This window comes from Lepidochelys kempii, chromosome 8 (assembly GCF_965140285.1).
Source record: "Lepidochelys kempii isolate rLepKem1 chromosome 8, rLepKem1.hap1, whole genome shotgun sequence".
NCBI lineage: Eukaryota > Metazoa > Chordata > Testudines > Cheloniidae > Lepidochelys > Lepidochelys kempii.
The window spans coordinates 7589218-7603239 of NC_136387.1; the positions used below are offsets into that span (position 1 = coordinate 7589218).

Below are 14022 nucleotides of genomic sequence, written 5' to 3' on the forward strand. Positions count from 1 at the left end.
CAGTGGTTAGACGATGTGTCCCATGATTACCTTTTGGGCCTGGCCTGCTTCCCAGGAAAAATCACCCAGACTGCGCATCCAGGTCCGGTCCTTAGTAGAAGCAGTGAGAGCAGACAGAAGGAGTCGCTCTGGTACCAGCAACAGCGCAATCTTCAACAGGCTTCTGATGAACAAGAGCCAGACAGCACAGCCCAGACAGGAAGGTAATGAGCCCCAGTCTTCACCAGCAGCTCCTCACTGCATCCCGTTAAACTAGTGCCAAACTTAATTAACATTGAATAATTAAGGCATCTGACAATGTACAGCAGGGAACTCTGATTCACCAGGACAAATAGGCTATTCGTCTTGCATTAGTTGGAATTGTGATATTACGTGATCCTATGTTACAAAAGACAGTGTGATGAAGATTAATACTGTCTATGGAGAATGCTAGCAGTTTTTAACAGATAATAATCCTTAGCTCTTACAAAGAGCTTTTCGTCTGGAGTCTCAAAAAGCTACACAGAGACAGGTAAGTTATCACCCCATTTTACAGATGGGGGAACTAAGACACAGACTGTTTAAATGCCTTGCCTTGGGGCACAATGCAAGTTTTTGGCAGAGGTGGGGTAGAACCCTGGTCTCCTGACTAGACATTTTATTCAGTTTTCCAGATGGGTTGACTAAGTCACATGGAAGACTAGTGGCTTTTCTGGGGCTACCCAGTGAGTTCCTCTCCCCATGTGATGTAGGACATGCGTCTTCCTCTTTATGTGAGAACAGATAAAGGGAGATCCCTGAAAGGGAGAGAGGGAGCCTTCTTCCCCTCTGATGCTGAGGCAGACTATTAATTAATCTAATCACTTTGCTGTTGCCTTGTGGTTCCCCCCATCCATCTCTTGTCTCTTGTAATAAACTTAGACTAAATTCTCTGGGGCCAGGACCAGCTTCTCACTCTGTATGTATGTAGTATCTAAGTAATGGGCCCTGATACCGCAGGGCCTTTAGTCTCTACCACGATATAAATAATAAATATTAATAGTGGTGAATATGGTTCATCTGGAAGCATCCTCTGCTTGCCTAGTTCTGCAATTGGCACAGACTCCATAGGTCTGGGATTTCTCTGTGACTGTCCTAATTGAAGAGCATAAGCTGTGGGAATTTTCTTCCTCAAACTTGCACAGACTCCTTCAGTGAACATTTCTTTACCTGCAATGGTCACAGGGAAACTGTACGGTGGATCTGGTACTTTTAGGAAAGAGGTTCCATTAAACATCCTTGTAGTTTGCCTAGATGCTGACCTGGTCCAGCAGTTGTGGAGGTGGTCTGCGGGGGGAGGGTAAATTCCACCAGCTGGGTGAGATAACAATTTTTCTTTCCTTTCTGGACAGTGGATGATTTGTGGCAAAGTCCATTGACTATGGAAGACCTAATCTGCTATAGCTTCCAGGTGGCACGTGGAATGGAATTCCTGGCATCCAGAAAGGTGAGTTTGCCTTACTGTTTTACATTTGTCTATCTATGAATGACCTTACATGGTGCCCACCATCGTAGTTACTGAATACTTCATATGTAGGTGTGGGTATTATTTATACATACACATATACTTAATCTCTGTGTCTTAGTTCCCCATCTGTAAAATGGCAATGAGGTGAGGGGGGATATCAATTTATCCACAGAACACCCCTGTGAGGTAGGAAACTATTCTTAGTTCCCTTTTTTACAGGTGGGGAACTGAAACACAGAGAGATTGAGCCACTTATGCTAGGTCTCAAGAAGTCTGAGGCAGAGGTGCAAATAGAACTCAGATCTCCTGAGTCCCAGTGCAGGCCCTTAGCCAACCTTCCTTTTGATTTTTAACTTCAGCCTCTTTCAAAAGAAAAAAAAAAAGGTACCAGCTCCCATAAGGAAGCAAAATGTAACTTGTTTTATTCTGTTTCCAGCATCCAATACTCTGTGAGGCAGTTGTTTGTGTGGTTGTTATTTATTCTTTGTGAGCTAATGGGATTTGACCCCAGATCTCCAGAGGTGGAAGGCGAGTGCATCTAAGTGCTGGGATCCTACTTTCATTGCTACGAGGGAACTGAATGAGAGGCACTTCAGTTTCCCCCGTTACCCCTTCTGATCCCCCACATGTCCCACTCTTTGTGATTTTGCCATTGTTTTTCCCCTTAGTGTATCCACAGAGATCTGGCAGCTCGGAACATCTTGCTGTCAGAGAACAATGTGGTGAAGATCTGTGACTTTGGACTGGCCCGAGACATCTACAAGGATCCTGACTATGTCAGGAAGGGCAGTGTGAGTATAGAATCTAAGCTAACTCACATCTGGATTAGAACTGGGACTGGAAGTATAAAAACCATCCTGTGGCTGGTATATGCAGGGAAAGACCAGGGAAAGAGGAATGAGCGAGTGATCTAACACCATCTGTGACAGGAGAACATTCAGACTGTAATCCCTCACTGGGTTCAGCCAGGAATGGGATATTTACTTATCCGTGCATATACTGCTATAATCACTAATGAGCTCTAAACAGAGCATGGCAGATCTGTGTACATCTCTCTTCCTTTCCCAGACATCAATCCTTATCCCTTCTGCCCATCAGTCCATCCTTCTCTCCTTTCTTAGCTTCTTAACTATCCTTTTTCATCCTCTTTTCCCTGCCTGTTTATCCCTAACCCCCTTCTGTATCTACCAGACCTCAATGATTCCCTACTTTTGACTGAAGAACTGCCTGACTTCACATGTGCGTCTTCATCTGTCTATAACATTGGCCAGAGAAGAGCAGTTGCAGGATGTCTGGCTTTGCTTCCCTGTTGGTATCCATAGCCTTGTTCCAGGCTGTGATGGTGACTGAATTCCAACAGCTTGTTTCTGTCCCACAGGCTCGCCTTCCTCTGAAGTGGATGGCTCCAGAAAGCATCTTTGACAAAGTCTACACCACCCAGAGTGATGTCTGGTCCTTTGGAGTCCTCCTCTGGGAGATATTTTCACTAGGTAAGTGGTAGTGGTCATGATGATGATGTCACCATGCCTTTCTGTGCAGGAAAAATGTTCTCTTCTGCAGTATGTCTGAGGGGGAAGTGGGAAGAAAATTACACCTCCTCCCAATGTGGGGCAGAGGGCATTCTGGAGATCACTTCCTCCCAGTGTGAAATAAAGGTGGTAGTCAAGACTAGAGGTCTGGAGACAGCCTCCTCCTAATGTGAGGGTTTCTGGCTGAGAAGGAAGATCCACTTCATGAGTGGGAGTGAACAGAATAGTTACTGCGTCTCAGTTTGGTTTGAGAGGAAAGTAGAATGAGGAGAAAGTTTGGTTGTTATCCTAGGGACTTCATTTTCCAACCCCCGGACCATCTTTGGATTTTTGTCCTAGGTGCCTCGCCCTACCCTGGAGTGCAGATCAATGAGGAATTCTGTCAGAGACTGAAAGATGGTACCAGGATGAGAGCTCCAGAATACGCAACTGCAGAAATGTGAGTTAGAGATTTCAGACCTGAACTCCCGCTAAGGAAATACTATAAAAAACACAAGAAAACATGGGGGCCAAGGAGGCCAGGGGAAAGTCCCACAGGTGGGTTGGATAGCCTCTCTCTTTCAACCAGTGTGCGGTGGGCAGGCCCTGCCACTCTTTAGCCTGCTACCAAGTCTCCAGGAAGGAGCCTGAAACAAGTAAGAATAATCAAAAGAACTGGAGGGATGTTTCAGAGCTATGTAAAATAATTCAACTTTAAACTTCCTTCTGTGCAGGGTAACCAAACTGGGATGGTGCTGTAGGAGGCCAGGTGGTGACATGGGGGATCACATTCCCCTCCATCACAGGGGTGTTACAGTAGTCCTTGTGTTCAATTGGGGGTTGCAGCTTGAACAAGAAGGATGAACTTGATGAACAGTGCACGTTGTTTCCTCTTGGCAGTTATCGTATAATGCTGAGCTGCTGGCATGGGGACCCCAAGGAGAGACCAACTTTCTCAGACCTGGTGGAGATCCTGGGGGACCTTCTTCAGGAAAATGTCCAGCAGGTGAGGTTCTCGTGTACTGTCATAATCCAGCACCAAACTGCGCTGGGCCAGTTTTCTTCAAACAGCTCGTTCTTCCTTCCTTCCTTCCTTCCCATCCTGCTGGCCAGCTATGTCCACATCTGACTCCGTGTGTGTTTGTGCATGTGTGTGCAAGCAGAGGGGCATAGCAGGGGGTCAGAGCCTACATTGGTGCAAATCAGCATAGCACCATTGGAAATACAATATATATGTTTGCTGGTATAAATTAGTGTAAATTTCACTTTGTAAAATGTATATTTCACGGTATCAAACATATCACTATTGTCTAGCTATAGGACAGATCATTTTAATTATTTCTCAGTTGTCTTTTTAGTATTTTTATCCTTATCTGTAAATTATGACTTGTTCGTTTTTAAACTGATTCAAACTCCTGGCAGGCTCCTGCCTCTGTCCGGCACAATTAAGAAACACCAGGAATTTTTGAAACTTTTCGGATCTGAGTTTCATGGACATTTGAATTAAATAGTTATTCTTTTGCATAAACACACGCAAACAATGCCATACAGATTTACCTTAACGTGTTACTGTTACTACACAGTAGCTTATCAGCACTTTTATCTGGTATGAGCACACCACTGTGGTTTTAACTTCTCCTTTGCACACTATTTTAGGTGAAGATAGCTGGATGCTTAAATATGACTAACCTTCTCAATTATAAACAAAAATTAACCATTTTATAAATGCAGACATGTCTTGTCTGCAGCTGTGTGTCTTTGGAATGCTGACATTTTATTGGTACATCACATAACAGGTGTGCGACATGCAACACACTGCAGGTGCTACTCAGTAGTTGTTGATAAGTCGGTTAGCGGGAAGTACTATACCCAAGGCAGCACCTGACATAGGGTTTATTCTGTATTGTATGTACAGGACACCCAAAGGCAGTTAAGTGGCTAACAGAGAGCCTAGGGATGGAGGTCAGCAGAACAAGTACCATACATACCTGTTATAAACACCGAAGAGGAAAGCCTAAGAAACTGTATGCATTATCAAGTTATGGAATCAGAGTTATTTTCTTTCCCTATTCCCCCCATACATACACATCAACACACACTGTACACACCTGTATGCACGCAGGCACTTAACTGACTGTACTCAAAGGACATGGAAATCTCTAGGGGGTTGTTGTGTTTCAGAAAAGCAAAAGACCTAAAACAGGAATAGAGAGACAAGGTGGGTGAAGTAATCATGGGAAGGAATATTTCCATTTTATGCAGTGTAGTTGTAGCTGTGTTGGTCCCAGGATATTAGAGAAACACAGTGGATGTGGTAATATCTTTTATTGGACCAACTTCTGTTCTTTCGAGCTTACATAGAGCTTGTCTCTCTCACCAACAGAAGTTGGTCCCATATAAGATATTACCTCATCCACCTCGTCTTTCTAATATCCTGGGACCAATACGGCTACAAAAACGCTGCATACAATGGAAACACTCCTTCCCATTATTGATGGTGTCTATGTACAAAGTTCTCTCCTGTTTGCAGAGTCCTCTTCTCTCTGTAAGCACATTCACTTTCCTTCCCTTCAGGAGGGGAAGGATTACATCCCACTGAATGACTCTCAAAGCTCTGAAGATGACGGCTTCTCCCAAGTGCCTTCCTCTGTCCAGCAGAACTCTGATGAAGAGGAATTTGACATGAGGCTACGCTGCCACAGCTTAGCAGCGAGGTGAGTTCCTGCTGTCCTTTGGGAAACACTCTGAGAGGCAAAGAGAGAGCCAACAGGGATCCAGACTTCTAAGGATGCCCTTTGGAAGTGCTAAGATTCCAGTAGTGCTCGGTTGGGAGGTGCATTCTAGGCAGGTCTGACTCCAACACTTAGAGATTTTGCATCCGGGTTCTGTTCATGTTCTCTTCGGTGACTGGGGAGAGACCTTGATGTCTGAGCATACGACCTGCCTCCTCCACCCACCTCTAGCTACACTAACAGGGCAGTCATGGCTATAGATTTCAGGGTCCTGTGCATTAGCAAGGGAAGAGACCTGTTAGACTGTCCAGTCTCTCTCTCTTCCAATGCAGGTTGATCCCAGCTGTGCTTTATCTTGTCCCTTTCTAAATGACTCAAGTGACAGGCCTGCACCTCTTTCTTTGGGAGGCTATTCCACAATCTAATGTTGGGACATGAGGACATCTGCGTGTTGGGGCTTTAATCATGTCTCTGTTCAGTGTAACTGGCTCTGTCCCTTTCACCTTGTCCCCTACAGCAATACATCAGCAGCTACTCCTGCTGCTAAGCACTGTAACCCTACCCTGCTCAGGTGAACGGCTCCTCTGTTGGGTTTCAGAGGAACAGCCGTGTTAGTCTGTATTCGCAAAAAGAAAAGGAGTACTTGTGGCACCTTAGAGACTAACCAATTTATTTGAGCATGAGCTTTCGTGAGCTACAGCTCACTTCATCAGATGTTTACCGTGGAAACTGCAGCAGACTTTATATACACACCTTTTGTGGACTGGGGCTAGATTGGAAAGTCTGCCTTGCTGCCACCCTCACTAAAGTGTGCTTTCTGCTGCAGGAGGGACAGGGAACCCAATAGTCTACTCCATGAGTGTAAGAACAGGAGGATACCTCACAGCACTGGAGTCTTGAGGTGTATGAATCCCTCCAGCCCCCTTAAATGCCTCATTGTGGTTGTCTGCTCCCCAGAGTAAGCTCTATATTGAGAAGGCATCATAGGGCAAGTGACCTGTTGTGAAGCACTGATCCAGATATTGGCTTATTTGGTTTACTGTGTGCTGTATGCTTCTCTCGCCAGATATTATAACTGTGTGTCATTCCCCGGTTGTTTGACTGGAGGAAATCAGATAAGGTGTCCATCCAGAATTAAGACATTTGAAGAGTTTCCCATGACACACACAATGTATAAAACACACCCGGTGAGTGGAGTCTGGGTGGAGTTGGGCAGGGAGGGATGAGGGGATTGTTTGTTTTCTGGCCCATTTACTGGTGATGGAGGAAGGACAGTTCTCTATCTGTCCATCCCAACACTATCTCATCCCATCCCATGCACACTCATCGATCTTTCATGTAAGGATTTTCTATAGCGCCCATCACTGTACGAGCTGAGTGTTGAACAAGTAAATTAGATCTGCCAGCAACGTCCAGAGGGGATTCAGCTCTTCACCCTTCCCAGGTTTGTAAGAACAAGGCCAATAGGTCAAGCACACTGAAATCGACAACAGGACCAGTCATATGCTAATAACCTTGTGCCAGACTTTAACAATCCCTGGTCTGCATCATATAACACCTGGAAATGCTCCCCATGCAAACTCTGCGTTTGCATGTGCCATTTTTAGGAGGCTACATTTGAAAAGTGGGCCCCGGGTGAAACTATGGCACTTACAGATAAAATTGTCCCACAATCCCCTCAGGGCTATTTTCTCACCCTTCCCAGCTACCTCCTGTATTTGATTTAATGAAGGATTGAGGCTGCGCTTGATGAGCAAATGGATCTCTTGACAGGGATGGTACTCATAATGCATGTTGCTTCCTTGTTTCCTCCCAGGACAATCAAACAGACAGTGGGATGGTCCTAGCATCAGAGGAATTTGAGAGGCTAGAAAACAGACACAGAAAAGAAGGTGGATTCAGGTACCTCCTTAACTCGCTCCCGTGGACCACTCTTGCTTGCTGTGGGGCACCCTGAGGCAAAATGCACTGAGATCACTGAAATATCTGCAGTTGCCTACCCACAGAATCTGCTACTGGAGGCAGAATTCCTAGAGCCCTCTGCAATGAAGGGCTTGATTGGTCTTACAGCTTTTTCATGGTATGGGTGGGCTGAGTATAAACTACTAACAAGTGGAAAATACCTCAGCAAATCGACCTGTGAAAGCAGTTGTCAAATAAAAACAACACCTTGTCTACCACCCAAAACACATTCCATAAGGCCAAGGAGTAATGGCTCTGCTGAGATAACAAGGCACATGAAAGTACTTGTCCACTTCTCCCTCAGGCACCTCCATGCTTTTTTCCCACACCACCCACTGCATTTGGGAAAATCTCCCCAGCAAATTTCATAAAGCCACCACATCTGTTAAAATCCTTCCTTACATCTTTCCTCTGTCATAATGCCTACAAATCATTGCCCCGTGGCATTAGCTAGGCAGGGGGTAAGTTGAGATTTCTGCTTTTCTGCTGAACTCTGTTCATGTTGTTACCTTGTCCTCCTGCCCTCCCCCACCTGGTTTGTTCTGCCACCTGTTGCATCCTGTCTGACACCTAGACTTGCAGCTGCTTGAGGCGGGATCTGTCTTCATTGTTACTTGTCTCTACAGTGCCTGACACAATGGGGTCCTGAAACTTGATTGGGGTTCCCAGCTGCAAGCCTAAAACAATATAATAATAATCAAGCAGCTGCAAAAGGCTACTTTGCAGCAGAGCCAGTAGGGAACTGGATGCAGGAATGTGTGTGGTGGGTGTGGGTCTCCCTGCTTGGCAGTTCACACTGAGGAGAAGGGGGAGGGGGAGGCAGGTCAGGGAGTGGGACCTGTGGATCCTCCTCTGGACATAAGGGCCCCACAAAGACTAGTTCAGTCATTGAGTTGAAATAGCCTCCATAGAGCAGCCTCTGTGGGAAGATTCTAACACATGCACCCCTGCCCAGTCTCAGGCCTGGGGCCTGAGTGTGCTGCATATCAGTGTGGTGGGTGCCCCAGATGTTAGCACGCTGGGCGTCAGAGAGCTGGCTGTTAGCTTATTGGCTGTTTGTTAGCATGCAGAGTGTCCTCCTGAATGCCCCCCTTGCTTCCGTGCTTTAACAGCTATTTAATGAGGTTCTTTCTGATGCTGGGAAGCCTCTCTGAGAGGTGCTGGGTTTCTCCAGTACTGCTCTGAACTGATTCTCTGCATCTCTCTTTGCTAACAGCAGTAAAGGGCCCAGTCGAAATGCAGAGGAACAGTCAGACCTGAGAGGCAGGTGTCGACCGTTGTATCAGTCCCAGGTCGGAGGCCAGACTTTTTACAACAGTGAATATGGGGAACTGTCAGAACACTCAGAGGACGGCAGCTACACCCCACCCGGAGAGGGGGCCAGTCCCTCCGCTGTCCATGCGTCCTTCTTCTCAGAGCAGTATTAACAGGAACAGGCTGCGGAGACACCATGCCGAGACACCACCTTCCACCCTTCATGCTGCATTGCCACTGCCATACGGAGCTTCCCCTCCAACCTAGAACAAACCACAGCAGGAAATCCCCACCAAACAGATGGAGAAAGGGAGCGAGAACGCCTTGGAATTACAGACTGATGACTCGGGATGCAGCTTCTGATCCACACAGGCACGGGAGAGAGCACATCACTGATTCAGATGTTTTGTTTTATTTGTACGGGTGAGACAGACTAATTCCACTGGTTAGTGTGCATCTGTGCTGAGTGCTGCAACCTCCTCTCCACATCCAGCCTCTATTCAGATAGGTTTCCACTCACTAAGCCCCATTTCAGGTCAGATATAAATAGATGTCTGAGTCAAGACTCTTCCTGATGTGCAGCCTTAAATTATTTCCTTTGGATTGTTTTTTCTACTCTCTTAGTCTTCATGACTTCAGCCACTGAGGAGAGGGACAGAACAAAAGGGAAGACTGACAAAGTGGTACCAGCAACAAGAGCAGGACGTTTCCGAGCGATGGATGAGAGGATCCCAGTGGATTCAGATATTCCCCGTAAACATACCAATGTGTGTGTAACTCAGGCACAAAAGCACTCCCGGCCCCTCAAAACTACTTCATCCAATCCCACCAATATTCCTTTGTGAATGATCCCCAAGCATTTAGCATCCCTAGCAATGGAGACCTGCCTTTATCTCTAATCAGGGGGATTATTTTTGCCACCTTAAAGCAACAAGCCCTGAAACAGTTATCAGCTAATAGCTAAAGTCACCCCAGTAAGACAGAGAAATATCCACTGTTTTTGTAGACCCTGTGAAAAAGTCAAGTTTTATACACTCTATGTTGGCAGCAAGTAACTAACCATCCCCCTCCTCAGAGCCCTGCTATAGTTTGTTGCTCCAGTTAGAAAATAAACAAAACAAAGTCATGTTAATTTCAGCTGGATTCTAAACACAGAGGGAAAATCAGTGTTTGATGAAAAGAAAAGATCAAAGTGGTCGGATGTGACCTTTTTATTTGCAATGAGCTGTAAGGGTTTTATGAACAATGGAGAATACAAAGCACAAAGATAAGGTCCCTTTAATTGCATCACTTTGTTTGCTGGCATCACTGCAGTGGAAGAGAGAACCCTGCGCTGTGGGTCTGGTAAGTGCTATTAACTTGGATAGACTGTATTGGCTTCACATACATTTGCATCCACTTTCAGCAGCCACTCAGCCATTGCCCCAGCAGGATCTCCAAAGGGGAGACCACACCTCAGACAGACTCCTCTTCAGCATCTATCACAGCACTTTGCCAGAGTCTCCAGCATAGTGAACCTGTCTTTCATTCCAATGGGCTTTCTTAGGTGTGGGATCAAGAAATATTGGTTTCTATAGAAGCAGCGTCAGTGGCTTTTTTATGTGAAATCACATGAGCTCAGAAGCTATGTGGACTCTCTGTGCAGTTCCTCTAAACACATTTCTGTTCTGGTTCCCTGCCATTCCCCACCTGCTTTTCCTCTCCCTACCACAGAGCAGCTTCACAAAAGTGTCAGAGAAATCTTTGTGAAGAGGCTCATTTGAGCAGCTTGTGAGTTTCCTTTTAGCATCTCATCCTACACACCTTTCAGAGGCAGAAGCTCCCTATACCTTTGGCGTCTCAGCACCAGAGGAATTCTGCTTGCAGGCCAGGCTTCTATGTATAGAACTAAGGGTTTTGTTTTGACTTTATTTTTATTATTATTAATTATTATTATTATTTTGGTATCAGATATATTTTTCCAGATTATATTTTTCCTCCATAAGAGGGTTTTGTGCATTTACAAAGCTGGCACTACCATTGTCTGTACCTTTCCCACCTTGAGTTGTATGTCGTGGGTACACTCAATGTCTTGTCTGTTTGATTACAATTCTCTGCACAAGTGTGGGGCTGTGAGTTTACTTGATGAATGGGAATGTAGGTGGTTTTGTTTTTAAAATTACATATAGACATCTGCAAGGCACAAAATCAGTCCACCACAATATTGTTCTTCCCTTTTGTGTCAGTGGAATTATAGTATGATGTGCATATCAGAGAGCTGGAGGAGATTCCCCAAAACTCATACCTCCCTGTGCCTGCTAATCCCACTGCACCCCGTGGGAATTCAACCCACAGTTGTCAGCTGCTCGAGTAGCTTTAAGTTGCAGTCATGACTCAAGTAAGGAACCCTACTGATGGAGGCTGCTAGGAGAGACACTGAATCAGTGCATCCTCTAGGTGCCTAGGCCATGTCCTGTACTATCACCCACTTTTTCAGCTGCAGCAGGCCTTTGGCACTGGGGAGGTTGATTCTGTGCCTGGTTCACTGTGGCATAAACCCAGGCTGAATTTAGCCCACTCTCTTGATGCATCCTTTAGATCCAGCCTTTTTTGTCCTGACTATACTCATCACACCTGCCAGCCTTCAATGTGCCACAGGAAAGACTTCACCTGGAAATACACTTCAGCTGCAAAAAAAGGCCGAAAAATATTTACTGATAAAACAACAAATAAAACGCCACTGTATAAAGGGGCCAAAAGGCCTTCTCCATCCGATGAAAATGTACTAGCAAACCCCACATTTAACAGGGTCCTAGCACAGGTTTCCAGAGCAGTGTGTCCAGGGCTTTTTGAAACTGCTTGTGATGATAACCAGGCTATGAGCCACACTCTTTCTGTGCTTCTGTATTCAGAATACAGAGTGGATGGGCATTCCATGTACATGTACACAAGCATCAGTCTATGGAAAAGTTATTGCACTGAAATCCATTGTTTAAAGGCAGCCCGGGTGAGTCCATCTGCAGGTCAAGGGCAAGGAGCTGGAATGACCTTTTATTTTGAATGTTGCAGTCATACAATTTCAGCAGAGGTTTGCTTTGCTTCCTATACTTTGTACCCTCTTTAGGGTGGAGAGACAGGAGGGGTGTGGGAATCAAATCCTATTATATTTGCAACAACAGTAATACATACACATAATATGAGTAAACCTGTCTACTCTGCAGACACTCCCTCTGATGTAGTATCAATGTAACGTGTGACCATGCACAGTTGTATAGACACTTGTATTTTCAGTCATTTAAAAGCACACTATCAAGATTAAAATGATAGTGTAAAAAGTTGACATTCTTTCCTATGTTATTGCCACCATCCATGATTATTAAAATTGACAGTTTTAAAAATCAATGTTTTCATCATATCTGCCATTTTTTACATTCTGCAACTTAGGTTGAGCAACGAAATGGCTGTTTCATTTTCGGTTCTGATGCACTAGCCCCATGCTGCAATGTTTGGGCTTCCACAATTGCAGTAGACAATTTCAATTTTTAAAACCCCTGGTTTAATTTCTGTACTTATTAGGTTTAGCAACACCCTCACTCTTTTTTTTTTTAACTTAACCTAATTTTTGAGACTAAGAGATTTGTTGTTATGCCATAAAAAATGACCAGTATCCTGCTAGTTTCATTTTTTTTACCACTCATTAGTTATTACAGATCATTCCTCTCTCATGAAAATAAAGTGTTTGACACAGAGCACGGGCATGGATTCTCTACTTGCTCATACATATGCACACCCCCAATCAAAACCATTGGCATACATGTGAATCAAGTAATGCTTCCTTTATATGCCAATATGTTAAGCTGGTACCAGTTGTTACCACAGCAGCATTGAACATTTCGGCGAAGTGGCCTTTGATGCAAGTAGGATAACAGGGGTTGCGTGTGAATGGATAAGTGTGTTTGTGTGCGAGTGTAAGTGGATGTTGTGTGTGTGTGTGTGTGTCTCTCTCTGTGTTACACAGGAGTGTTTGTGGGTTTTTTAAAATCACTTTATTTGAGTCCTGTCTCTGACAGTTCAGTTATATATTAAACCAGTTAGAACACTGCTTTTTTTCCCCCTCTCCTCCTATAGTACTTGTTAAACTTTGTCATTAAGAGTTTTGTTGTAATATCTAAATGTGAAATAAAATAAAGTCATAACTTTCACCTGCTTTCTGTCATTTCTGAAGTTACATAGCTTCGGCAGCTACAGAGATGCTGGTCCTTGCTAAGTCGCATGACTGTGGTCTTCGCACAAAACTCAAGGTTGAATCCAAACCTTGTTTGCAATCTAACTCAGATCAATTAACATGTTTTGGTTTTATTATTTCACATTTGTGTCTCTTTGCATTTCCTCCTTTCAGGCAGGAAACAGCTGTTCTTGTGGCATTTCCAGGATGAAAGTTAGTCTTTTCTCATGAGATCCTTGGATAAAGCCGGATACGCTTTGGATAAGTATGTTTATCTGAACCAGTGACCTGAAAACTAAGAGCTTCACTCAGCAAGACCCTTAAAATACTGACCAGATACCGTGGTGGGGCTTGGGAGGGCTCAAGCTTCAGTCCCCCTTCCTCAGGTCATGGAGTAATTTTTGTTGTCAGAGGGGGGTTGCAGTGCTATGAAGTTTGAGAATTGCTGAGCCAGTGGCGCCGAAAAGTGGGGGGGCCTGTCCTGTCCACTTTTCACTGGGGTAGACCCCGCCCCTTCCCCTCCTCCTTGCCATGGCCAGGCCAGCTTGGAGCCCAGCTGGAGAGCCTGGGCAGCTGTGAGGAGCCGTGGCACGGACCCTCCACCTGCCCTGGTCGGGGGGCCCGAGCAGTCCCCAGCACATGTTCCTGCCCCTAGGGCCCTCCGCCCAGGGCAGGTGGAGGGTCTGCGCTGTAGCTCCCCACAGCTGCCCGCCCAGCTCTTACCATAGCCAGGCTGTGGCTCTGAGGCACCTCCCCAGGCTGGAGCTGGGTCGGGGAGAGCCACACAGGCAGCTGTGAGGAGCCTGGGTCCCTCCACCTGTCCTGAGCAGGGGTTCCGGGGAGGTGGGCAGGGAGCTGCTTTTGGCCCCACCACAG

General features: G+C 45.5%; 1 protein-coding gene across 4 annotated transcripts in view; it reads left to right on the forward strand.

Moving 5' to 3' along the window:
* FLT4 (fms related receptor tyrosine kinase 4) overlaps window positions 1-13105 on the forward strand; it is a 105700-nt gene extending 92595 nt beyond the window's left edge. For 2 of the 4 annotated variants that reach the window (XM_073355357.2, XM_073355360.2), the window contains 10 exons: window positions 56-203; window positions 1371-1465; window positions 2155-2277; window positions 2865-2976; window positions 3355-3454; window positions 3895-4000; window positions 5569-5708; window positions 6793-6913; window positions 7543-7628; window positions 8905-13105. In XM_073355357.2, coding sequence (XP_073211458.2) covers window positions 56-203; window positions 1371-1465; window positions 2155-2277; window positions 2865-2976; window positions 3355-3454; window positions 3895-4000; window positions 5569-5708; window positions 6793-6913; window positions 7543-7628; window positions 8905-9115 — 1242 coding nt within the window. In that variant the 3' untranslated portion in view covers window positions 9116-13105. Of the gene's footprint in view, window positions 1-55; window positions 204-1370; window positions 1466-2154; window positions 2278-2864; window positions 2977-3354; window positions 3455-3894; window positions 4001-5568; window positions 5709-6792; window positions 6914-7542; window positions 7629-8904 lie in introns of those variants that run through there. The other 2 variants (XM_073355358.2, XM_073355361.2) reach the window with 2 other exon arrangements.
* The last annotated feature ends 917 nt before the right edge of the window (window positions 13106-14022 follow it).